Below are 23,724 nucleotides of genomic sequence, written 5' to 3'. Positions count from 1 at the left end.
CCAATTCACCAGTTCACCTGCGCAGATAACAGTGATGTTGATAGGGATAATAAAGATAGAGCTTGGTTATGAAGGTTATGCGTATTTGGCGTGCTGTCCGGGAAGCGGGCTCCGAGCTCGCCAGATCTATCCGAACCCGAAACACTACAAATTGGTCAGGGTGAGTGCGCCGAGCTCAGAACTAGTTTGAGCCCAGAGCACATCCCCCGGGGTTCTTGCAAGAAAATGAGTTTGGGAGAGGAGCCGGGGTGGAGGAGGGATGCTTAATCTTAAGAGATCGAGCAGGTAAGATGGTTTCCCTATTTATGAGCGAGCTCGCTATGGCTGATTGTGTATGTGCGGTGATTGCTGATTGTAGACCAGCCGGCTGATTATATGCTAAGGCTCCTCCTGAACTTTGTTAATTAAACATCATGAAAAACAAAAATGGAACTTTTAAAATACTTTATTAGAAATAGTTGCACATAGACAGCTATGTCTATGTGCCTTTTGGACCCAAAGAGGACAGAACAAAGAGAAAATGAACAAACAAGAAATTTGACAGAAAAAACTGTAACCAGAAACTTGAGTGATCATCTCCTTATGCAAGCTCCTCCTCTCCCTCTTCCTCAAACTCTCCCTCCTCTTCTGCAGTGGCATCTTGATACTGTTGGTACTCAGACACCAAATCATTCATGTTGCTTTCTGCCTCGGTGAACTCCATCTCATCCATTCCCTCTCCAGTGTACCAATGCAAGAACGCCTTGCGCCTGAACATAGCCGTAAACTGCTCGGAGATGCGCTTGAACAGCTCCTGGATGGCAGTGCTGTTGCCGATAAAAGTAGCGGCCATTTTAAGGCCACGAGGCGGAATGTCGCAAACAGCGGTCTTGACGTTATTAGGGATCCACTCCACGAAGTAGCTGCTGTTCTTGTTCTGGACATTCAGCATCTGCTCATCCACTTCTTTCATGGACATGCGGCCTCGAAAGACAGCTGCAACGGTGAGATAGCGGCCGTGGCGGGGGTCACACGCAGCCATCATGTTCTTGGCATCAAACATCTGCTGGGTGAGCTCAGGCACCGTAAGGGCCCGGTATTGCTGACTCCCTCTGCTGGTGAGAGGGGCAAAGCCTGGCATGAAGAAATGCAGACGAGGGAACGGCACCATGTTGACGGCCAGTTTACGCAGATCGGCATTGAGCTGACCAGGGAAGCGCAAACAGGTGGTGACCCCACTCATAGTGGCAGACACAAGGTGGTTAAGATCACCATAGGTGGGTGTAGTGAGTTTGAGGGTACGGAAGCAAATGTCATACAGGGCCTCGTTGTCGATGCAGTACGTTTCATCAGTGTTCTCCACAAGCTGGTGGACAGACAGTGTGGCATTGTAAGGCTCCACAACAGTGTCTGAGACTTTGGGTGAGGGCACCACACTAAAGGTGTTCATGATGCGGTCAGGGTACTCCTCACGGATTTTGCTTATGAGGAGGGTTCCCATGCCTGACCCAGTGCCGCCGCCAAGGGAATGGGTCAGCTGGAAACCCTGCAGGCAGTCACAGCTTTCTGCCTCTTTGCGGACCACATCCAGGACTGAGTCCACAAGCTCAGCTCCTTCCGTGTAATGACCCTTGGCCCAGTTATTTCCAGCACCACTCTGACCTACAAAGCAATAGAAAATTATTAAATTATTGTTCAATTCAAAATGTCAAACGAAACTTGCAAATATTAAAATGAAAACATCCCGTGTAAAGAATAAGATAGACCTACCAAATACAAAATTGTCAGGCCTGAAGACCTGCCCAAAGGGTCCCGATCTCACCGAATCCATGGTTCCAGGCTCCAAGTCGACAAGAACGGCACGAGGAACATACTTTCCTCCTATGACAGCACAGAACACGTTGTTTTCCCCACTTAACTCTTTGTATTATAAGAGTATAAACTTTATGCAAACTTACCAGTTGCCTCATTGTAATACACATTAATCCGCTCCAACTGCAGATCGCTGTCACCGTGATAAGTTCCCGTAGGATCAATCCCGTGCTCGTCACTAATCACCTCCCAAAACTTAATGCAAAGAAAAATCCCCGTCAAGATAATAGAAACGTCACGTTACATTTAAAGTGTTTCTATGGTCTCCGCGACCCAACTTACGTGTAGGATAAGCACTGAATGTTGAATTGAATCGCTTTATATTCATGTTTATATTCATGTTGAAACAGCACTCTTGAAACATAACTATCCACGCATGTCCCTCACGACCAGACTATCATTCACTGACTATCAACCAGGTTCAGAGTAACTCACCTTGGCACCGATTTGGTTTCCACACTGACCAGCCTGCAGGTGAACAATTTCCCTCATGGTGAAAAGTTAACCAAAGAATAGGACAGCTCGAAAACAAAATCAGTTCCTGTAGCAGCTGTCCCGCCACAGACCAACTAAACTTTGAGAAACTTACAAGAACGGGTTCAGCTTTAAATAACGCCTACTATCGCCTACCTAACACGAGTGGTTGACGGAGACGTCAGTCACGCTCTTTGCGCTTTCATTGATTGAGAGAAAAGCGTGCTCATGACGTTGGCTTGTTTTGATTGGGTGAGAAATGTTGTAATCGGTTACCAGTAGTAACAAGACTGCGAGAGATGCCAGAAACCGCTTTGTATTGGTAACCAGAGACGCATACAAACCAGCTGTTATCATCGAATAAACCTAATTCTCCACCGAGAATCGTGTTACCAAGCACCACCTGCACTAAGCTGTACACGGCATGTTTAAACTTGTTTAATGAATGGTACATTACATTGGTTTTAAGGTCAATTTGCGTTTCACGGAACATTCTTGACGCTACGTCGTCCTTACGTTATAAGTCGTTCTTTTATTGAGCAAAAAATAGCAACATAATTATGATAATACGAACAATTGTTAGTTGCTGGAATAAACTCTTTGAATGCACCGCAACATCAAGTGGCTTTGCGTAACCCTCCGACCCAAACTTTGAGAACCTTTGATATAAATGACCATACTACCAGTGTAGCGAGTTGATACACTTGGGCATGAGATTGCGGGTTCGCATGCTCATTTCAAAATTAAATAATATCCATGGTTGGATTTAGTTTGCCATTTATTCAAACCAGTCATAATAAATGCAAATTCAACTATTTCTAGTGATTCTTTTATAAAGACCGACGCTACCTCACATAACGCAGTGACGCAGTCCCTGTATAAAGTGAAAAATTGATTGCCGAACGATCGATATCCATTAATTCAGCACCAACACCGCATGGACAGCACCTGGTAACGTGGGACGTAAGATGGTAAATCTATTTTTTAAACAGTGTACTTAAATTCTCATCTGTTTACTTACTGTGTGTTGTTTTTAGTCTGTGACAACAATATTCATTAATTTTAATAAATATGTCAAAAAACTGTATGAGGGTTGTTGGCATCTTTCACAGCAAAATGTATGAACATTTAAAAAATGTTGTGACTGAATAAGCACTAAAAATATATTTAAATAAATATATTACAAATATATTTTGTGCTTGTGTGACTCATCACAAGTGGGATGCAAGGGATTGGTAAATTATTTATTACAGGTGTCATCAATACTATGGGGAATTCGTATCATGCATGCGATGAAGAACAGACTTAGGCTGAGCTGGAACAAAATTAAATGGGAGTATTTACTTTATGCATGAATGTTATGTTATTGTTTTGTTCAAAGACATTTTCAGACAAATTTCAGCTATATATAACAAAACCATTAGAAAGTTTTTAGTGTTAAACTTACAGAAGATATTCGCTTCAGTCTAGCGCAGGGCTTGTTTGATCATCCCTTGTTGAATCAAAAGCATCTTGACATTATCTGCTATACATTTCAGAATTAACTGTCCGACCTGTCTTTATAGTGCTAGATCAAAGGGGTCTTTTTTGCCAATTTTGAGATGTAAAATTAAGGTAAAAACAGATTGTACTTGTTATTGTTTTAAGGTGTGATGGTGCAGCAGAACAGAGATACAGGAGGGCACTAATGGTCGACTAACTTTTTTTGAGAAAGTCTAAACTTGAGGTGCTCTAAACAGGTACAGTATATGGGTAACTTTGTGTTTAGAGGAAAAGGGGGTGTAAGGCAAAACTAAACCCTACATTATAGATTAACCCTCAAAGTGTAACACTAACATGGTAACAGCTGCTTTGCACACGCAAATATACACCACTTTTCAAATTGAACAAAAGATGCCTGGCAGAAACATTGAAAAGCCAAAGAATAGGACATTTTCCCCTCAATATGAACATTTACAATAAAATAGTATCTGGAGATCTTGTTTTTACTAAAGATGTGTCACCTAAATTTCACCAATTTACCAATTAAAAAGTAATATTGTTCACGAATACAATTAATCTTCGATGAAAACACACCGTATCCACTTATATGCACTGTATGATTTGACATAAGGGAACACTAAATCACCAACTACAATCCCTTTCTTTTTGGTGCAATAGATATCCAGGCTTACAGTTTATTTGGCAAACCTTGTAGATAATGCTTGATGCTTTTTTAACAACCTATACTGTTGCTGTTGATTCCTATGAGGAAAGGTAACACAGCAAGACAAAACTCCCTTCAATTGCTACAACAAAGAGCTCTATAGAAACAGCAGAAGCACTGTTATAGAAACTCTTCCCATACAAACCCTTAAGTTGAGCCTCAGAGTAACACAGAAAGATACAGAGTGTAGATATACAGAGACCTAGGAAACTCAAAACAAAAGCTATTCTTTCTGTTATAGTTTCCAAATAATACATTATGTATTTTGGTTATATAGCCTATACAGAAAATAACTACTCGCATTAATTGCCTCTTACTAATATTTAAATTGGTTACATTTATGCTACTGTATCTCAAGCTTTTTTAAAGTTTGTCTTAACATACTAGCATAGCGCAAGAGACAAGAGTGATCAATCCAATTGTTTTGGGACTTTTAACAACATTTTAATTTGTTCTAAGCGAGTGCCATGTTTATTTTTATATTTTTGCAAAATACAAAAAATACTACCAAACAAAAATAAATTAATCTGCAGCTAAAGTGATGTTTGGTTTTGAGCCAAATGTGATTGTGGCAAGAAAAACTGCAGCAATTAATTAGGTTTGCAGACATCCATTAAGGTATGTAAAAACATGTAAAAACGTGTCTTCACAGCATTATTTAATAAAAAAAGCATTGTCTTTCACTTCCTCCTTTAGCACATCCAACTGTTTTGCATAATTCTGCTTTACAAAGCATACTTAACAATGTTGTTTTTGTTTTTTACATCTGGCCATTCTAAAGGTTGATTATTGATAAAGATGTTGTGGAAATAAATCGCTCCGTGTTTTGTACAAAAACTCCACCACGGTAAAGGTGCATGTCATTCACTTGTGTATGACCTTTACTCCTTTCCTATGGCTCAGTGGTTAGAGAATGGCGCTAGCAACGCCAAGGTAATGGGTTCAAACCCATGGGATTGCACATAGTCTGAAACAAATGTATAGTACAATGCAACGTAAGTCTGCCAAATGCATAAATGTTAATGTACTCAGGTCTACACCGGACGCGACATGACAACCTGCTTGTTCTTAATGGGTTTGTCGCACCGTGCCACCTTCAAAGTCGACAAAATGTTAAATGATAATGGGTTCTAATGTCTTTTGTAGACACGGTGTTGTTTGGGTTGTGTGTTCATAAAAGGGGGCATTGAGCTCAGGAGATAAGGGAGGTCTTGTGTCCATAGCAACACATTGAAATTGAGATGTTCATGTTATATGACACTATGCCAGTCCAGTTTTGCATTCCCATTTAACCTCTCCAGGGCAATGACTGATGGGTTTACTGTATGCGTGTGTGTGTGTGTGACAGAGAAAGAGTCAAAAAGGTACAAAAATATTTTCCAAACCCATTTGACATTTTACTAGTATTTATTATAATTTGGCTATTTTTAAAGGCTGGATATAGAAGTTCTAGTTGCAAGTTTCAGACAGAGGTATCATTATCAGAGAAGAATGAATATTGTACAGTACCGTTGATCTATTCCTCAGACAAAACTATCATGTGGCATACCCTACGAAGGTAGTCGTATGGACTACCTTTATAACACTTGAATCCTTTAAGGAACTTGACAGCACCTTGTCACTATGACCAGTCAAAACTCGGCCAAATTGTCTGCTTATTCTTCAAAAATATTTTCATGCAATTCCATTTGATCTATTCTGATTTATTCTTTAAAGATGTAAAATGCTTCAAGTTCAGCACATTACTTTCCAGCAGGTTTGACATTGTCCTGGAAGTAGCCCGGGTTGGTGATGTTGCCTGGAGGTTCGTAAAAGGCCACAGTGATGAACATCTTTTCATCTGATGCCAGACCAACCCCAACTTTAACTGTAGACCTCCATATCATTTGGGTGAAGTTACCTATGTAAACATAACGTTTTAATAATTGCATTGATAATTTGTATAAATGCACACTTGACACACTTCACTAAGAATAATGAAATAACAAACATTGCTTAAATATTGTGTGTTTGTATGTTACAGCTTTAACTGTTTTAGCTTTTTCAGTATTTTATATAAATACAATATTAATAGCATACCTGCGCCACTCTGAAAGCCAGGGTTTGCGAAATTGTATTTTGCCTTTTCTTTGTACCATGATTCGGCAATCTCATTTCCTATAAAAGAAAAGATGAGTCTACATACTAACATTATAGTGTACTGCAGCCTCTTAAATGCATCTAGTTAAATGCCCTCATTGAAGGAATACAGTATACTGTAAAACCAACCTGTTGGTGGCACCATGTTGGAGGTCCATTTGTATGACAAAGCTTCTCCGTGGCCTTTGCCGCTGTTTTTTAGGGTGTTTATGCTAACCAGATGTGCTGCCCAGTCCTGAGCCTCTTTACAGAGGACCGGGCACAGTGAGAAAGGGTGTGACCCGTGTTGTTTTCTGTAATAGTTTTGAGCATCGAGGAGGGACTGACGAAACTCAGACAAGTCCAGACCTACATTACAGGAAGAGAAACAGTCATCCAAATAAATAATTAAGTAATCAGACTCCACTTTTAGTCATCTATTCAGGATGTCCCCTGTGCTCCAAGATGCTGGGCTAGGCTCCAGCTCTCCCGTAACCTCACATAAGATAAGCAGGCTTGGATAAATGATGGATGTCATCTCCAGTGCACTTACCTTTTTTCCCACTGCTCTGTGGAGGTGGGAGAGTCTTATGTGCTTGTGATTCAGAAGTATGATATGCTGAAGGTAACTGATTTGATCTGATGCTGAGAGCAGAAAGTGCTTGTCCAACTCTGTCAGCTAAATAACAACAAAATACGGTGTATTTAAAACTGTCTGAAAAGTCGAAAAAGTATGATTTACAGTCTACAGTGTTCCTGTGTTAGGAGCAAATGTCATGGAACATCAGCCACATGCATAAATGTAAATTCTTGTATTGATTTAATAATTTAATATAGTAGCTAATACTAGACTCACCAGATGGGCTGGGTTTAAGGTCTACTGGGGAGCCTGCTGGTAGTACATTTCTTTCAAAATAACCAGCATTGCTGATGTTTCCTGCAGGGAGGTACTGACCCACTACAAATGTAGTGTGGCCATCAGTGGCCAATCCAACTCCCAACTCCTTTGTGTCCTTCCACACCACCTGTGTGAAGTGACCTGAAGAGACCACGAAAGGTCAGCGTTAGAACATAACTAGCCAATTCTTATCCGACAGTTTTCTGGTGGATTTACCAGTTTTGGAGCTGAATCCAGGCCTGCTGAAGTTGTAGTCTTTAATTTCACTGTACCAGCTTTCCACTGCTTCACGTCCTGCCACATGTAAAGAATACAAAGTTTTACATAATACCTCTAAGGTAAGGACACATTCCAGTCCAGTCACTACATACTGACCTGTGAGTTTTTTGGTAGCTGAGCTCCATGTATAGTATACATTTTCTCCATAGTCCCCACTGCTGTGCATGAGTGTCCTGATTGACAACAGATGCTCTGCCCATTTCTGCGAAGAGCTACAGAGGCTTCTGTTCATGGTGAGGGGCGGTGCTCCGTGTTTTTTGCGGTATGCGGCGTGGGTCTGTAGAAACTCCGTTTCAAAGCTTCTGTCTGGTTCAGACGAAGGGTTATTTGATGTGCAGAAAGACAAAGATATCCCATGTTGAAAGAACATATTAAGAATGATAACTTTATTATATTATCAGTTGTATGCCTTCAAATGTATTGTGTGAGATCAGGGATTGGACTGACATATTTGATCTGAAGTAAGGCTAGGAAGATAAATAAGCGGAAAGGGGACTTTTAACTACAATTAATGAATATCTGATGTGTCCCATATATGCAATAAAGAAAAACATTCCTGAATTCCTCAACAGGAGTCCTGAAAGTGGACATCAAATATGTTTTATTAGTAATGCATTATATTTCTATTAAAATTGTTGCTTGTTGTATTGCTCAATTGCAATTCCCTCAAGAAAAAAAGCGTCTGCTAAATAAATAAATGTAAATAGTATTTTGAGTTCTTACCTGGACAACCGCTACCAACAAGAGACTCTGCTTTTCCCCCTGGTGGTGATGTTGCAGTAGTGCGAGGATGTAATGGTGTTCTGTCTGAATGCATGTTAGATGCACCATGTGTTTGTCCCACTTTGTTGCCTAAATTTTATGTCAGATATTAAAAATGTATTTACTATTTAGTAATGATTACCAACACTTCCATCTTAAAATAAACACTAGCACTTGAGTAAGCGAACTTGCCAGTACTAGTGGACTTAGAATCCAGAAGAGAGCCGGCAGGTAAAACATTCCTCTGAAAATAACCAGCATTGCTGATATTTCCTGCAGGAAGGTACTGACCCACTACAAATGTTGTGTTTCCATCAGTGGCTAGGCCAACCCCCAGCTCCTTTGTGTCCTTCCACACCACCTGGGTAAAGTGACCTGGGGGAAACCATGAGAGGATTAATCAGAGTGTTGTGTCAAAAATTAGCCACAAAAAGCTTTTGCCTATGGATTTACCTGTTTGCGAGCTGAACCCCGGCCTGCTAAAATTGTAGTCTTTAATTTCTTTATACCAGCTTTCCACTGCTTCACATCCTGAACAAAGCAGAGATTGTTTCATACTGCATGCTAAAGCAGGGGAATGGCTCAGACTGTACATAATAATTTTTTTTTTAAAGAAATTCCAAATAATCTATATATTTGGTGCTGTACTGTACAGTGAAGTTATTTCTAAGACAGATGTAACCAAGACTTGACTAGACACTGAACACTTTTATTTGCCTCATACTCTTATGAACATTTTGGATTTGACTTCTTAAAAATGATTTTGGAAGTAACTGACCTGTGAGCTTTGTGTTTGCTGAACTCCAAGCATAGTACAGATTTTCCCCATATTCCTCGTTGCTATGCTTTAGAGTCTTGATTGACAGCAGGTGCTCCGCCCATGCTTGGGAGGAACGAGACAGATTTCTGTTTATGGTGAGGGGCGGGGCTCCATGCTGCTTGCGGTATGAATTATGAGTATGCAGGAATTCAGTCTCAAAGCTGCTACCTTGTTGATAAGATCACAGAGGTAATGGTGTTCTGAAATGTTTCAATTTCAAGTTCATTTGAATTGCTTCCACTTAATAGAAATGTTGAGAAGCTTTTTTAGAAAGGTAGTCCTTGTTTTCAGTTGGATTCAAATGTATTATTCTACCACTCTCTTTGATGTTTTCACTTGGTGGATTACAGGGAAATTTGTTATGTATTCATTTTATTCAATGCCCCAGTAAAATAATACAGGCCTTTAAAGTAAAAAGATGGTTCAGTGGAGTCAAAATATATATACTTTAGAATTAATTTGAGATTAAAGAAAATATTTTAACTCACCCGCCATCCAAATAACTATGTGCGAGGCTACAAGACAAAAAGATAAACATGGCATTTAGCTAAGCCTGTTGGACCATAAAAATTCTCAAAGTGACAAGTATTAGCAGACATGTGGACCAATCCTATTGCTTCTATGAAAAAGATATTTTTACAAACTTTCTTGACATTTATTGTAGACGTTTTATTCATGTAGATGTTATATTAAAATGTAAAAATGTAAGAAATATCTCTTTTCAACCAAATCAAGTGTCAACAGAATAGAATTTAAGGCCTTTGAGATAAATTATGTTTCATTTCTATTTTAGGTTTGTGTCCATGCGTATGCTTGTGTATGGGTGACAGGAAACGAAACCTGCTACACTTGACATGTGACACAGTGACATTAAACTGTACTGAGAACAGAAGTCAGAAATAGTTAAAAGAGATAAAATCGTCTTGGTAACGGTTGTAACCTTGATGGCCTGATGGAGGAAACGACACGTTGTGTAGAGACTGACAGAATGGGGTTTAACTTGAGAACCTATCATCTGAGATTATACTTTTGAAAAGGCCAATGAACTTGGCTAATCGGACGGCACGCCAGTCCCTGTCCCGTACATATGAGTGTAAAAGGGAAGATTGCGTGCCCATCATTCACATTTTTTGGGCTGAGGAGACTGAGGGACACTCTCATTCGTTGCAGCCGGCCAGCACAGCGCCTCAATCAGGGAACCAAGGTTACAACTAGGGATGCACCGAAATGAAAATTCTTGGCCGATACCAAAAACCGAAAGAAATTACGCCAATTATTAGTACCTTTGCTTTTATGGCTATGACCTTGTTAACTTTACTAAAATCAAGGCATTGCAATTGCATTAATTAATATTAGAGTTTCCAAGAATAAATCAATTACAAATTTGTATTAAGCACATTGCAACAATGCACAGTATAAAATAAAATTTAAACTAAAATGTTTAACTTGACCCTACTCATTAAATAATAATGTACAGCACTTCTGGGGACTTCAGACAGATAACCAACTAGCTGTTGAGCGGTTGAGCTTGTCATCTGCCTGACATTTAAGAGAGATTTGAGCTAGTGTATTTAAATAGGGCCAGTGCATAAACATTTTTATCAAATAAAAACAATATCTAGCAGAAATATGGCTACAATCTTATAGTCATATATAGATGCCTAAGAACAGAATAGACTTCCTTTTATTTGAGGCACTTTCTTGCAGGATTTCACTGAACATATCAGACAACGAAGGGTGCATGTACATCTGGTGCAGAGAGACGAGTCTTTTTTCACAACATTTAGGCTGTATTGTTTCGGTGATAAAAGTCTTTCGTGAAAAAAACGTTTGTGGCCGAAAATTCGGTTCATCCCTAGTTACAACCTTAACCAACACTTTCCTATCGAAAACTCAACGGTGCTGCGCCGCGTCACAATTTCCAGCGGAACGACACTGACCGGCCTAGGCACATCAAAAGTTAAATTCCCCCTTAAATCGTAATCATCCAGTGGTGTAGAAAGGTATCAATTTCTGTGATCACGACGAGAGGCTCTTACTGTCAGCCATACAGGCTGGTGGCCTTGTTACTCTAGAGGTGAGATGCCCGCCCAACAACGTAAGGAGCACTGGGAAGAGCTATTTCCTCACTGAGGAAACGCACTATGGAGACAACTTCCTACCGCAGGGAGGAGTTTTAGTGGAGACACCAACATGGTCTCGCCCGCAGGGGAGAACTCATAGGAATAATGTGCGGACTGTAAGGAAGTGCATGGAGCCACACCTAGGGGAGGTCATAGGCTACCAGCATGGGAGCAAGATCATGAGAATACATAAGATGGAACCGCCCTGTGGGTGGGTTACTATATGTGGAGCACTAGGTCCGGTTAGAGCTATACAGTAGGTGCTGAGGTAACACCTGGCCTAAGGGGGCAGGGCTGCTCCGCTCAGCCCACCACCAAGAAGTGAGGGATGTAATGTCAATACTTTGTCGAGTAGAGGAAGTAGGGAAGCTGGAGTAGCGCTCTTATTCACCTGAAGAGAGAAGGCGCTCCACAGGTGTACGCCCAACCGACCGTAGGTCTTGCTCAAAACCTGGTCCGACCTGGTTCTACGCCTGTGCGGAAGTGCCCAACACCGCAGCTCTGCAGCTGCCTCCACAAGGTGGCTACACCCCGGTGGAGTAAGTTGTCACTGATAGCGTGCAATGCCTGGGAATGGTGGGCCAAAGTGATGGCTTCTGCGATCGAGTGCTCACAGCATCTGAGCTCTTCGTCCCGTCCAACAGAGACACAAGGCGCGTGCTGGACATGGTAGGGTTAGGTCTTCCTCCCCAGGGGGGAGCACCTGCAAGTTCCCCAACTGGTCCCTGAAGGGAGTGGTGGGGCTTCAGGCACGTGGCCAGGCTGGGGTCTAACCCATGTGGGGGTTGCCCACACTTGCTGGATGCAGGGTGCATGCAGATCCCCTACCCTCCTATGGGGTCAAGCTCCATCAGGAGAAACGTCTTCATTGTGAAAAAGGAAGATCGGGTTCTCCGAGAGGCTCGATAGGGGCCTATGCAGGCCCATAAGTGGGTCTGCTAACTTACTTGCCTGAAATCTTCGCCGCCGGGCGCACCATAGAATGGAGAGAGCAGGGGCTGCGGAAATGGCATGTCACAACGTTGAGTTGAGGCTGCTGCATGTCGTGGGCACCCAGGGAGAAAGGGAGTCTCTTGTGCTCACAATGCGGGCATGCCACATCCACAAACGCTAACTCACCAAGCTGGGGACCCAGACATGTGACGCAGGTATCGTGCCTGTCTGGCTCGAGGATGAGCAGTTGCACCCAAGACTACAGCGCCGAGACATGCCTGGCGACATGTGCACACTGTAGGAGAATTTGCTCTTTTAGAAATATGCTCTTTAAAGTCACCTCTGACCAACTAACGAAATGCCCAGGGGATGTCCCAAACGCCAGGACAAAATTCGCAAGTTCATTGGCCTTTTGCAAAAGTATAATCAGAGATAATAGGTTCTCAAGTCAAACCCCATTCTGTCAGTCTCAACACAGCGTCATGAGACAGATAGAAAGGGAACAGGAGAGTTACACTTAACCCATATTGTTTTCTGCATATTGTAAACAAAACACATCCACCCACAATTGGCAACATTCTTACAGAAATTGTTGCAGGGAAATAAAGTTGTTAAAACTGCTGCGACAAATACAATTGTTGTCAAACAAATCTATCACTAGAATCTGTCACAACTGATGTTCTATTTAATGCTATTTGCAAATGCAAAGACACAAGAGGCAATGTTGTTTTACTGCAATGTGCACACACATGCATACACAGTTACAATATTTCTTTCCACATACCTGTCTAGAAGGAATTTGTCTTCTTTAAATGCTATTTCCTTTCTCTGTCTTGCTGACTGACTTGCTGACTTGAAATGTACGTGCTGTATATCTGCCAAAAGCTACGCCCTCAAGACCAGGAAAGAGAATGCTGATGAAACCACAAACACACCATCATACACTGGTTTGTTTCACTGTATTAGTGAGGCAAGACTTTCAGGTTAATGATAATCCTTTACATCTAAACCTCAAGCAAACCTGTTCACATTATTAGATGTCCTGTAAAGTAAAACATGACTTGGCCTTTTTAGTAGAACCATAATTTAAATGTGCTCACAAGTCGGTTTATGACTGTTTCACTATATTTATGAGGACTATAAAAAATTATCTAACTGATCTAAAGCCAACGTAACAAAGTGATTCAAATGCTATGAAATACACATAGACAATTTTCCATCTTGTAAAATATATTTGTTCCATTTATGTTTCCTCTTCTCTCTTTGTCAATGTTCTTTCCAAACTCTATTGCACTAACACTTCCTGTCTGTGTGGTTGTTACTGACAATTTTGTTCCTTTTTACTCACCAATGTCAAACACACAACAAAATTTACAAAAATGAAAGGTTTTAGAAAGTTCACGCAAACATTTGAACACAAAAAAAAACATAACGCCTTGTGGCTTGTACAAATGACAAAAATGGAGAGCAAATAATATAATATGCTTGAAAAAAATAAAAAGGAAAGCATTATCGAGCAGTTTGTGTAATGTCCTGGTTCATTACTTCAACTTTGCTACAAAATTATGTTTTATAAACCAAGTTTGGGAGGAACAGGTCAGATAATCAGCCTAACTACATGGGAGGAGCATATAATAAATTATTCCTCTCAAGAGGTAATAATATAAAGCCCTTACCTCTGTTCCTCAACAGTTTTCTAGCATCCCTCCTCCACCCCTTTTCCACACTTCTAACAATTTCTATTCAGGGGGGGTTCTCTGGGTTCAGGCAAAGTCCCGAGCTCGGAGCCCTCCCCCGTACAGCATACCAAATACTCATATCCTATCCATTATATGTGTGAACTTGTGAATAAGTCTAGCAGCCTAAAACCAGCTTAGAAAATCTCTCAGATCTTTGACAGACCTAAAACATGTTTTAACATGCATAATGTGCTTTTAAATACACATCACTGCTTGTTTCCAAAGAATTTCTTTTTTTAACATTTATATAAGGACTTGACTTTTCCTATAAGTACCAGTGAATATTGATACTCTCATTCCTTATTTTAAAATATATTTCGTTTTTTATATTGAAATTCTCTATAGAAATTATAAATCTTTTTGTATTATGGCTTTAAATATCAGTTTGCAACACAAATGTAAAATATGTCATTGAATTAGTAATGCATTTACATTTACATTAAGTCATTTAACAGACGTTTTTATCCGAAGCGATATACAGATGAGATTAACAATAGAAGCGATTGGAACAACATAAGGACAACAAAAAGCGTTAGTGCAATAAAACTGGTCTCATATAGCCCACCACAGTATACAGAGCTAGGATTTTGGAGGTTAATAATAAGTATTAATGATTAATATTACAATTACTTACAATTAAAATAAAGTAAAGACAATGACATAGTGAAACCAATAGTGGGCAGCACAGATCCAGATATAATTACACGGACTGGTTTCTAGGAAAACACACTTGTGTGGACAGCAAACACTATTGGGTTGCATAGGGGTTATGCGTCTGCATTGGATTTGTTTTAATATAGCCGGTAGGGTAACTGTTTACTGTCAACGGTAAACTGTCAACTAGGTAGATTACAGCAGGATATTTTATATTTAATATTAAGGGTTTTGTTGTCAAACAGAAGTTGATGTGATGTTTACAAAGGCTAAATCATTATCAGGCAGTGTTTTAAATAGCTCTCTAATAAATTGTATGTCTATTTTTAACCAGTTTCTTCTTATACCTTCATTATGTTCTCTTCTATATTTGCGATTCTCTCTCACACAGACACATACGCTTTAATGAATGCCGAATGTCACTGATGTCACATTATCCAAAGTGCTGATGAGAGAATAACTCCTCTTGTGTTGTGGTAATTTGATGTGAGGCAATAGAAAAATCCCAAATAACCAGGATCCTGACAGGCCGTGTCATTTAAATGAGCCCAATTAGTGTTACATTTTGGCAAACTGAATAAGGTCGGTGTCTGAACCCCATTTAATTGTGGATATTTTATAATATCTGATATGAGAGATTTTTGGGGTGACATAACACGATGTCTACGAGGTTAATAATACAGTGTACTGTATGTTTGCTTCCAATCTTTTTTTAATCTGCTAGCAGAACAATTGTGTAATTGGGTGGTTTGGAAATTAATTAGGCTTTAGTTTAGTCTTAATTTAATTTGTGACTGACAGACTGAATCATTGTTAGAAGAGGATATATAAGCAGCTTTGGCTTTTATCCTTCCTTTTCGAGAGAATAAACTGTACAGTACAGCGTTCAGTCTAGAACTGCTTTCTGTTATGGGATTTTTTTTATCATTGAACAGATGTCTCATCTAGCGTCTCAGAGGAGAAGCCTATTCCTCTTTTCATTTAATTGTCTAAGTCTGCGAAGTGTTTTTTTATTTTTTAAAACAGTATTTTTGGTTTACTGAGAGAACTGATCATTTCAGATAAATTCATTATGGTTTTAGAATAAGTTACATTGATGCCACTTAACTTTGAAAACGTAAATACATGCGCACAGTGTGCCTTAGACATAGATACAGAATATTTATTGTCAAAGCTTTTCTGGTGTACAGGAATGGCAACACATTTTGATATCTCACTTCAAATGAATCAGAAGGGTTTGTCACAACATGCTGAAGAAATGACATGAAATTAAACTGTAAACAAGTTTGTGTGGGCAATCTGACACAGTTGCAATAAAAATAAATCTGACATTATAACGTTTTATATTTTATTTTGGTTATACACACAATTAAGCTGGTATTGGCTAATTCTTCCTACCTCCTGTCATGTTTAAGATTATGAGTGATCAATAATTCTCACTTTTATTTATTAAAACAACTTTAATTTAGAAGGAATAAGTACATATAGTGGGTTCAACTGAAATTATTTATTTGATACACCTGGTGAAGCTATAATAAGGTATTAACAAAATGGTAGGCAATGAGTGGTAACTTGCTTCATATGCTGCATGTACTGTATGTCTTGTTTGAAAAGCTGTAGTCCTTGCTCAATGAATTTAGTTTTAACTTGTAAAACTTAAAACCTTATCTTGTATACATTGTCATGCTTATTGATTCTGGCAATTGTGTATAGTGGAATAGTTATTTGTTCTAAAAAGTGTGTTATTTGTCTGTCTGAACAGGTGTTAGGCATGAAATAATTAACAATCAATAATGAGGAAACGAGAGGGCGGGGACTAAGACGAGACCAGGGGCCTGTACCATGAACGTAGCTGAACAAACTCAGGGTAGTTGGATTAGTTTTGGGTTGACAAAACCAAACCAACGTGATCAAGCTTTGTTGGTACCATGAAGCAGCTCATGGAGTTTCTTTGTCAACTCAAGCTTTGATCCTGAAGCTAAGATTAGTTTGCGCGCGCGTGCACATGAACGAGTGACGTCAGCATGGCTAAACCAATCGCATTATAAATGGATAAAGCGATTTCCACAATATGAACACAAAAATGAATTTCAGCCATGGACTGATATGTTTCTGCTGTCTACGCAAGAGAGAAGTGTTTCGGAAACACTGCTGATTGCGTAAATGTGCAAGTTAAACGACTATATAGTACACACATTCACTGTAGTGCTGTAGGGCAAACAGGATCCGCGGGGTCCTCGGTGGAACTACAAGGGGTCCGTGTCCTTGCGGGCAACTTTTTTTATGTATGGCATGGGTACAGAAATATTACAACAATGTTCATTGAAGCTCACGCATATTGCAATTTTAACCTGCGTGCGGACAAAAAACATCCATTCTGGCAGCAGAAGCAAGAAAGTACCCCTTACATCTACAACAGAGCTCAGAATTATAAAATAGCGGTGTGTTCTGCAACACAGAGAAGCGGAAGAAAATATAAGAATTACACTTAATAAAACGGCCTGCTTTTACAACAGAATGCATAAGCCTCTACCTTTAATAGACTAGTCTTTGTGCCATTAACCAGGGTCAGTCATTTCATTGAAGCCTTAATAAAAACTACGGTTCAGGACAAGGAAAAATGTCCTAATACAGTGAAACTGGAAGTGTTCCTAGATGTTCTGCACCACAGACAAGAATGTAAAAAATGCAATGCAAATACATGTGATACAATAAAAGTGGAATATAAGTAAGTAAATTGAATTTCATGTGATTGTAAGGGAAAATCAGATTTTACCTATATAGTAAACAATATTTGATATATTAATATTTGTAATATATATTTTTATATTAGTATTTTTATTTGATTAAACCGTATAAAAAATAACTAGCCATTCTAACACGCACTGTGAGTCAGTTACGTCACCTCTATGTTTCTTTGCTCACAGCTGATTGGTCAAACTTCAGTCTGAGATCTCGAATCCAGAACATAGCCTGCCCCGGAGCAGGTTAGCCGTGCAGCGTAAGATACCATGGTGACGAACACCGAAGAAAGCAGAGCTACTTTCATGGTACCTAAAACCCAGGGTCGGCACAAACTAAACTGAAACATAGCTGGCTAGCCACCTAAACCAGCTTAATGGTACAGGCCCCAGAGAGAGTGCAAGACGTGTAAAAAACAAACAATGCCATGTCTCTCTCTATACACTGGACACGTGGGTCTGTCATGATCCTGCCACAAGACTGCGGGATATTTGTGTGGGATATTTCAGGTGTGAAAGAAGAAATTGTCGGCAGCATTCTGTGAGAGCATTTATAAAAAATAAATCAGCACCAGTAGCAATGGGAGATTGGAACCTTGGAGAGCACCACAATAGGAGACATACTCTATAGAACTCAGTTGTAAGGAACAACTAGAAAGAAGGTTGTACTGGCTGCTAATACAAATAAGGTTTTTATTACTTGATGCCAACACATCATGGTCATAATTTTGCTTTGTCAAACTGGAGAAGCACTGAGAAATTTGGATTTTACTTACAATGCAAAATCTGGTACATCTGTTAAGCGATGACACTTTATTGCTACAGAAAACATGTACAAACACCAGTGTTTTGTGAAGCTTAATATTAAATATGAACTTGTTTACATTTACATTGACATTTAGTCAGCATGCATTCTGCATTCTGAACCAGCTGGAGTGGTTTGATAGCCTTTGCAGGAAGACCAGCAAGGAGAGCATTGCAGTAGTCCAACCTTGAGATTAAAAGAGCCTGGACAAGGAGTTGTGCCTCATGCTCAGCGAGGTAGGGTCTAACCTTTCTGTTGTTAAATAAGGCATATCGACATGACCACGTTTGTCTTTGCAATGTGATCATTAAAGGACAGCTGTTCTTCAAATATGACTCTGAGGTTCCTGGTGGTTGTGGAAGGAGTGATTGTGGTATTGCCAAGTTGGATGGTGAGATCGTGTTGCACCGTGGGGTGTGCCGGAAATACGAGTAGTTTTTTGCTCAGTTGTCTCAGTTTTAAAAATGCAGATCATATTTTCTGTTGTTTTGACCTGTTTTCTCCAGTTCATTTTCTGCAAATAAATACTAAGAGGTTCACAGAAATAAACTAAAATTATTATTTTACCAAAACACATTCTTTTAACGTTTGAAATGGTCTCTTAATTTTTTCTGCGGCTACATAGTTGTGGTTGGGGTATGCCCACCCAGGATATCTGCTAGCTGCTAGTTTTGCAGGTGAAAGTATTTTGTGAATAGATATATAAGAGCCTGGAGACAGCATCATGATGACTAGTTTAATGGTGGTGTTAAATTATATAAAATGCTATTATAAATAAAATTATTTGATATTATAAACATATTGACTTGGCAATGAAAAGATTTGAAATGTATCTCTTACAGTCAATTTCAACTTGAAAAGTTTATTTAAGTTTAACTTTAAGTTTAATGCGCCTTTCTTTTTCTCTCAAATGTGCTTTGAGGGTTAAGGAATCCATGCCTGTAGCTAATTGACTGGAGAAACTCAAGGGTTATCCACTATAAAATAATATCCCAGACTGTGCTAGTGTTTGAAGAGGATGAAACAAAAAACTGGAGCAACACACATTGGTCACACTGACATCATCTAAATTCTGGCTATCAAATAAGAGACAACATGGTTTAGGCTTAGGAATATGTTGACCACACGTGTTTTGTACAGTACTCGCCAAACTAGACCCCCATTATTCTGCAGACTGATGCTTTCCAAAACTTCTTTGTCATAGACCAGTGCTCGGATTGTACTGTAAATGCATTCGCACCTACACCACTTACGTTGCATGCAAATATGCACCTTACCAGTTAGTGTCATACCTGGGAATCAAACCAAGTTCAGTGCAATGCTCCACTGTTTGAGCTACTGGAATTGCTAGATATGCAATATTGTTTTATTACTAAATTATCACAATATATTGGTTCTTACACCAAATTCATTTTAGCTAATTTCCAAACTGCATATTGTGGTGAATTTATATAGATATGCACATTACTGTAGAATTTATAGGCTGTCACACGTTTGAAAACATCAGCACACCCTTGTACTCCCAGCAGCTTTGAGCGTGACCGTTGTGTAAAGCAAAAAATATTTACGAGTAATGTTTCTTCCTTCTTTTATATTCCAGTTACCCTCAGATAAGATGCACTAATGTGGCTTCCATTCTGATCTTCATGGTAAAACAAAAAATAAACTGCTATTTGATGAAATACAGAGGAACCACAAAAATAAGAGCCAAATTTGTGCCATATTTTTCTTGTGATCAATACCAATCAAATACATTTTTGCAAAAGCAAAAACAAGGAGTTTTGCTTAAGTTTGCAGGATGTACTGCAATATCTTTAATGAGCAGATGGAATAAAAATATTTTTAACAGCTGTAAGGTGTACACCTGTCTGGGAGTTAAAGTTTCTAAAGTTTTTGTTGGGTTACAGAGCAGTAAACAGCAGTATTAGCACAGACAGCTTATGTTTATTGTGTCTATTTGCAATTCAGAGTTTATTTAGATGACTTTCACAGCTCTCTGAAAATTGTTTGATTTCTTGATCTTTTCCACAATGTTATATTCATAGATTGCTTCTTTCATATCCCTATAATAAACCTAAAAATTTACTTCCAAAATTGAACTCTCCCTATTGCAATATTCTGTTTCTGTTTGTTTTGGGAGCACCTGTTTCAAAATAACACATATCACTTTAGAGCATCCTCATGGTAAACAATATTCACCAAGACCCCTAACTTTATTGGTTTTATATTTTGGGAAATGTAGAAATCTTTATTTCCCTTCAGAAAATATTATTCTGAGAGTTTCACAAACAGTACAGTTTGGATGGCATAACAAAATTATTGTAGACTGATACTTGGGAACCTTTTATGAATACATATTCCAAAGATTTTATGTGGAGAGAGGCAATTATGGCCTTTATGGCTTTACATACACTCTCTCCGGTCTCCTCTCTGTTTCCGCCCTCTCATCTCCTCGTTATTACTTTTTATCGATTTCATGCTCAACACCTGTTCCCCTCTTGATTTGATCCCTTTATAATGCCCCTGTGTTTTCTGTCCTGTGCTGGTTCATTGTGATTATATGGTGAGTTCCTGAGTCTAGTCTAGTCTAGTCTAGTCTAGTCTAGGTCCCGGTTTTGTTATGTTGAACCCTTGTGGGGTTTTTTTTTTCTTTTGTTAATAAATGTCTTGTTAACCCCTAACCCGCTGTCTGCTTGATCTGTAATATAGTAAAGATAAGGACTTCTCTGTGAATCTCTCCCCGTATTGAGAGAGTAACCGAAATCAAAAGATGTTTTCCCTGTGTCTTTTAAGTAGTCTTATAATCAATTCACTCGTGTATCCCTTGTGAGCACACATGATTCATTAAACCATTTGGTTCACATATAACAGTAACAAGGCTGTGGGCGCTTGAACACGCTTGTGCTAATTGACTGGCAATTTGCAGTGTGCTAGACTGCTTAAAACAAACATTCATTCATTCATTCATTTTCTACCGCTTTATCCGGGGCCGGGTCGCGGGGGCAGCAGTCTAAGCAGAGATGCCCAGACATCCCTCACCCTAGACACTTCCTCCAGCTCTTCCGGGGGGACACCGAGGCGTTCCCAGGCCAGCCGGGAGACATAGTCCCACCAGCGTGTCCTAGGTCTTCCCCGGGGTCTCCTCCCGGTCGGACGGGCCCAGAGCACCTTCCGGGGAAGGCGTCCAGTAGGCATCCGTAACAGATGCCCAAGCCACCTCAGCTGACCCCTCTCGATGTGGAGGAGCAGCGGCTCTACTCCGAGCTCCTCCCGGGTGACCGAGCTTCTCACCCTATCTCTAAGGGATCGCCCAGCCACCCTGCGGAGGAAGCTCATTTCAGCCGCCTGTATCCGGGATCTTGTCCTTTCGGTCATGACCCAAAGCTCATGACCATAGGTGAGAGTAGGAACGTAGATTGACCGGTAAATTGAGAGCTTCGCCTTGCGGCTCAGCTCTTTCTTCACCACGACGGACCGGTACATCGACCGCATTACTGCAGAAGCTGCACCGATCCGTCTGTCAATCTCCCGTTCCATCCTTCCCTCACTCGTGAACAAGACCCCGAGATACTTAAACTCCTCCACTTGAGGAAGGAACTCTCCACCAACCTGAAGTGGGCAAGCCACCCTTTTCCGACTGAGGACCATGGCCTCGGATTTGGAGGTACTGATTTTCATTCCAGCCGCTTCACACTCCGCTGTAAACCGTCCCAGTGCATGCTGAAGGTCCTGGTTTGAAGGGGCCAACACGACAACATCATCCGCAAATAGCAGAGACGAGATCGTGTGGTCCCCAAACCTGACACCCTCCGGCCCCCAGCTCCGCCTAGAAATTCTGTCCATAAAAATTACGAACAGAACCGGTGACAAAGGGCAGCCCTGCCGGAGTCCGACATGCACTGGGAACAAGTCCGACTCACTGCCGGCAATGCGAACCAAGCTCCTGCTTCGGCCGTACAGGGACCTGACAGCCCTTAGTAAAGGACCACAGACCCCATACTCCCGAAGCACCCTCCACAGGATGCCACGAGGGACACAGTCGAATGCCTTCTCCAAATCCACAAAACACATGTGGATTGGTTGTGCAAACTCCCATGAACCCTCCAGCACCCTGTAGAGGGTGTAGAGCTGGTCCAGCGTTCCACGGCCTGGACGAAAACCACACTGTTCCTCCTGAATCCGAGGTTCTACTATCGGCCGTATTCTCCTCTCCAGTACCCTGGCATAGACTTTCCCGGGAAGGCTGAGAAGTGTGATCCCCCTGTAGTTGGAACACACCCTCCGGTCCCCCTTCTTAAAAAGAGGGACCACCACCCCGGTCTGCCATCCCAAAGGCACTGTCCCCGACCGCCACGCGATGCTGCAGAGGCGTGTCAGCCAAGACAGCCCCACAACATCCAGAGACTTGAGGTACTCAGGGCGAATCTCATCCACCCCCGGTGCCTTGCCACTGAGGAGTTTCTTGACTACCTCAGTGACTTCAGCTTGGGTGATGGACGAGTCCTCCTCTGAGCCCTCAACCTCTGCTTCCTCAATGGAGGACGTGACGGTGGGATTGAGGAGATCCTCGAAGTACTCCTTCCACCGTCCGACGACATCCCCAGTTGAGGTCAACAGCCTCCCACCTCCACTGTAAACAGCGTTGGTAGGGCACTGTTTCCCTCTCCTGAGGCGCCGGACGGTTTGCCAGAATCTCTTCGAGGCCAGTCGATAGTCCTTCTCCATGGCCTCACCAAACTCCTCCCAGGCCCGAGTTTTTGCCTCCACAACCACCCGGGCAGCAGTCCGCTTGGCCTGCCGGTACCTGTCAGCTGCCTCAGGAGTCCCACAAGCCAACCAGGCCCGATAAGACTCCTTCTTCAGCTTGACGGTCTCCCTTACTTCCGGTGTCCACCACCGGGTTCGGGGATTCCCGCCTCGACAGGCACCGGAGACCTTACGGCCACAGCTCCGAGTGGCCGCTTCGACAATGGAGGCGGAGAACATGGTCCACTCGGACTCAATGTCTCCAGCCTCCCTCGGGATCTGATTGAAGCTCTGTCGGAGGTGGGAGTTAAAGATCTCTCTGACAGGAGACTCGGCCAGGTGTTCCCAGCAGACCCTTACAGTACGTTTGGGTCTGCCGAGTCTGTCCAGCTTCCTCTCCTGCCATCGGATCCAACTCACCACCAGGTGGTGATCAGTTGACAGCTCCGCCCCTCTCTTAACCCGAGTGTCCAAAACATATGGTCGCAGGTCAGATGAAACGACCACAAAGTCGATCATTGACCTGCGGCCTAGGGTGTCCTGGTGCCACGTGCACTGATGGACACCCTTATGCT

At 41.1% G+C, this 23,724-nt stretch overlaps 2 protein-coding genes across 2 annotated transcripts; both read right to left on the bottom strand.

The window, feature by feature from the left end:
• Positions 1–429: 429 nt before the first annotated feature.
• LOC306889950 (tubulin beta-4B chain) lies at positions 430–2,433 on the bottom strand. The gene is made up of 4 exons (XM_079449351.1): positions 2,287–2,433; positions 1,938–2,046; positions 1,750–1,860; positions 430–1,641 (listed from the first exon to the last, which is right to left on the bottom strand). The coding sequence occupies exons 1-4, from the start codon at positions 2,341–2,343 to the stop codon at positions 581–583; spliced, it is 1,338 nt and encodes a 445-aa protein (XP_079305477.1). The 5' UTR covers positions 2,344–2,433; the 3' UTR covers positions 430–580.
• Positions 2,434–5,921: 3,488 nt separating this feature from the next.
• On the bottom strand, positions 5,922–13,359 carry glipr2 (GLI pathogenesis-related 2). The gene is made up of 13 exons (XM_079480558.1): positions 13,249–13,359; positions 9,897–9,923; positions 9,367–9,576; positions 9,042–9,119; positions 8,781–8,963; positions 8,550–8,678; positions 7,923–8,132; positions 7,764–7,841; positions 7,506–7,688; positions 7,203–7,328; positions 6,800–7,018; positions 6,611–6,688; positions 5,922–6,431 (listed from the first exon to the last, which is right to left on the bottom strand). The coding sequence occupies exons 2-13, from the start codon at positions 9,901–9,903 to the stop codon at positions 6,274–6,276; spliced, it is 1,659 nt and encodes a 552-aa protein (XP_079336684.1). The 5' UTR covers positions 9,904–9,923; positions 13,249–13,359; the 3' UTR covers positions 5,922–6,273.
• Positions 13,360–23,724: the final 10,365 nt, after the last annotated feature.

The sequence above is a fragment of the Barbatula barbatula genome, assembly GCF_947034865.1.
Source record: "Barbatula barbatula genome assembly, chromosome: 2".
In the NCBI taxonomy this organism is placed as follows: Eukaryota; Metazoa; Chordata; class Actinopteri; order Cypriniformes; family Nemacheilidae; genus Barbatula; species Barbatula barbatula.
Note: the sequence above shows the minus strand (reverse complement) of the source record. Positions and strands in the feature narration are given on the sequence as shown.

What these genes read in the sequence shown, in the direction of transcription:
- glipr2 (XM_079480558.1), bottom strand. An exon ending in ACAGAGCAGTGGGAAAAAAG is followed by an intron (nt 7,019 to 7,202) that starts GTAAGTGCACTG and finishes CCTGTAATGTAG; the next exon opens with GTCTGGACTTGTCTGAGTTT. An exon ending in TGGCTTTCAGAGTGGCGCAG is followed by an intron (nt 6,432 to 6,610) that starts GTATGCTATTAA and finishes ATGTTTACATAG; the next exon opens with GTAACTTCACCCAAATGATA.
- LOC306889950 (XM_079449351.1), bottom strand. Translation starts at nt 2,343, where the DNA reads ATGAGGGAAATTGTTCACCTGCAGGCTGGTCAGTGTGGAAACCAAATC. An exon ending in GTATTACAATGAGGCAACTG is followed by an intron (nt 1,861 to 1,937) that starts GTAAGTTTGCAT and finishes GTGCTGTCATAG; the next exon opens with GAGGAAAGTATGTTCCTCGT. An exon ending in GCCTGACAATTTTGTATTTG is followed by an intron (nt 1,642 to 1,749) that starts GTAGGTCTATCT and finishes ATTGCTTTGTAG; the next exon opens with GTCAGAGTGGTGCTGGAAAT.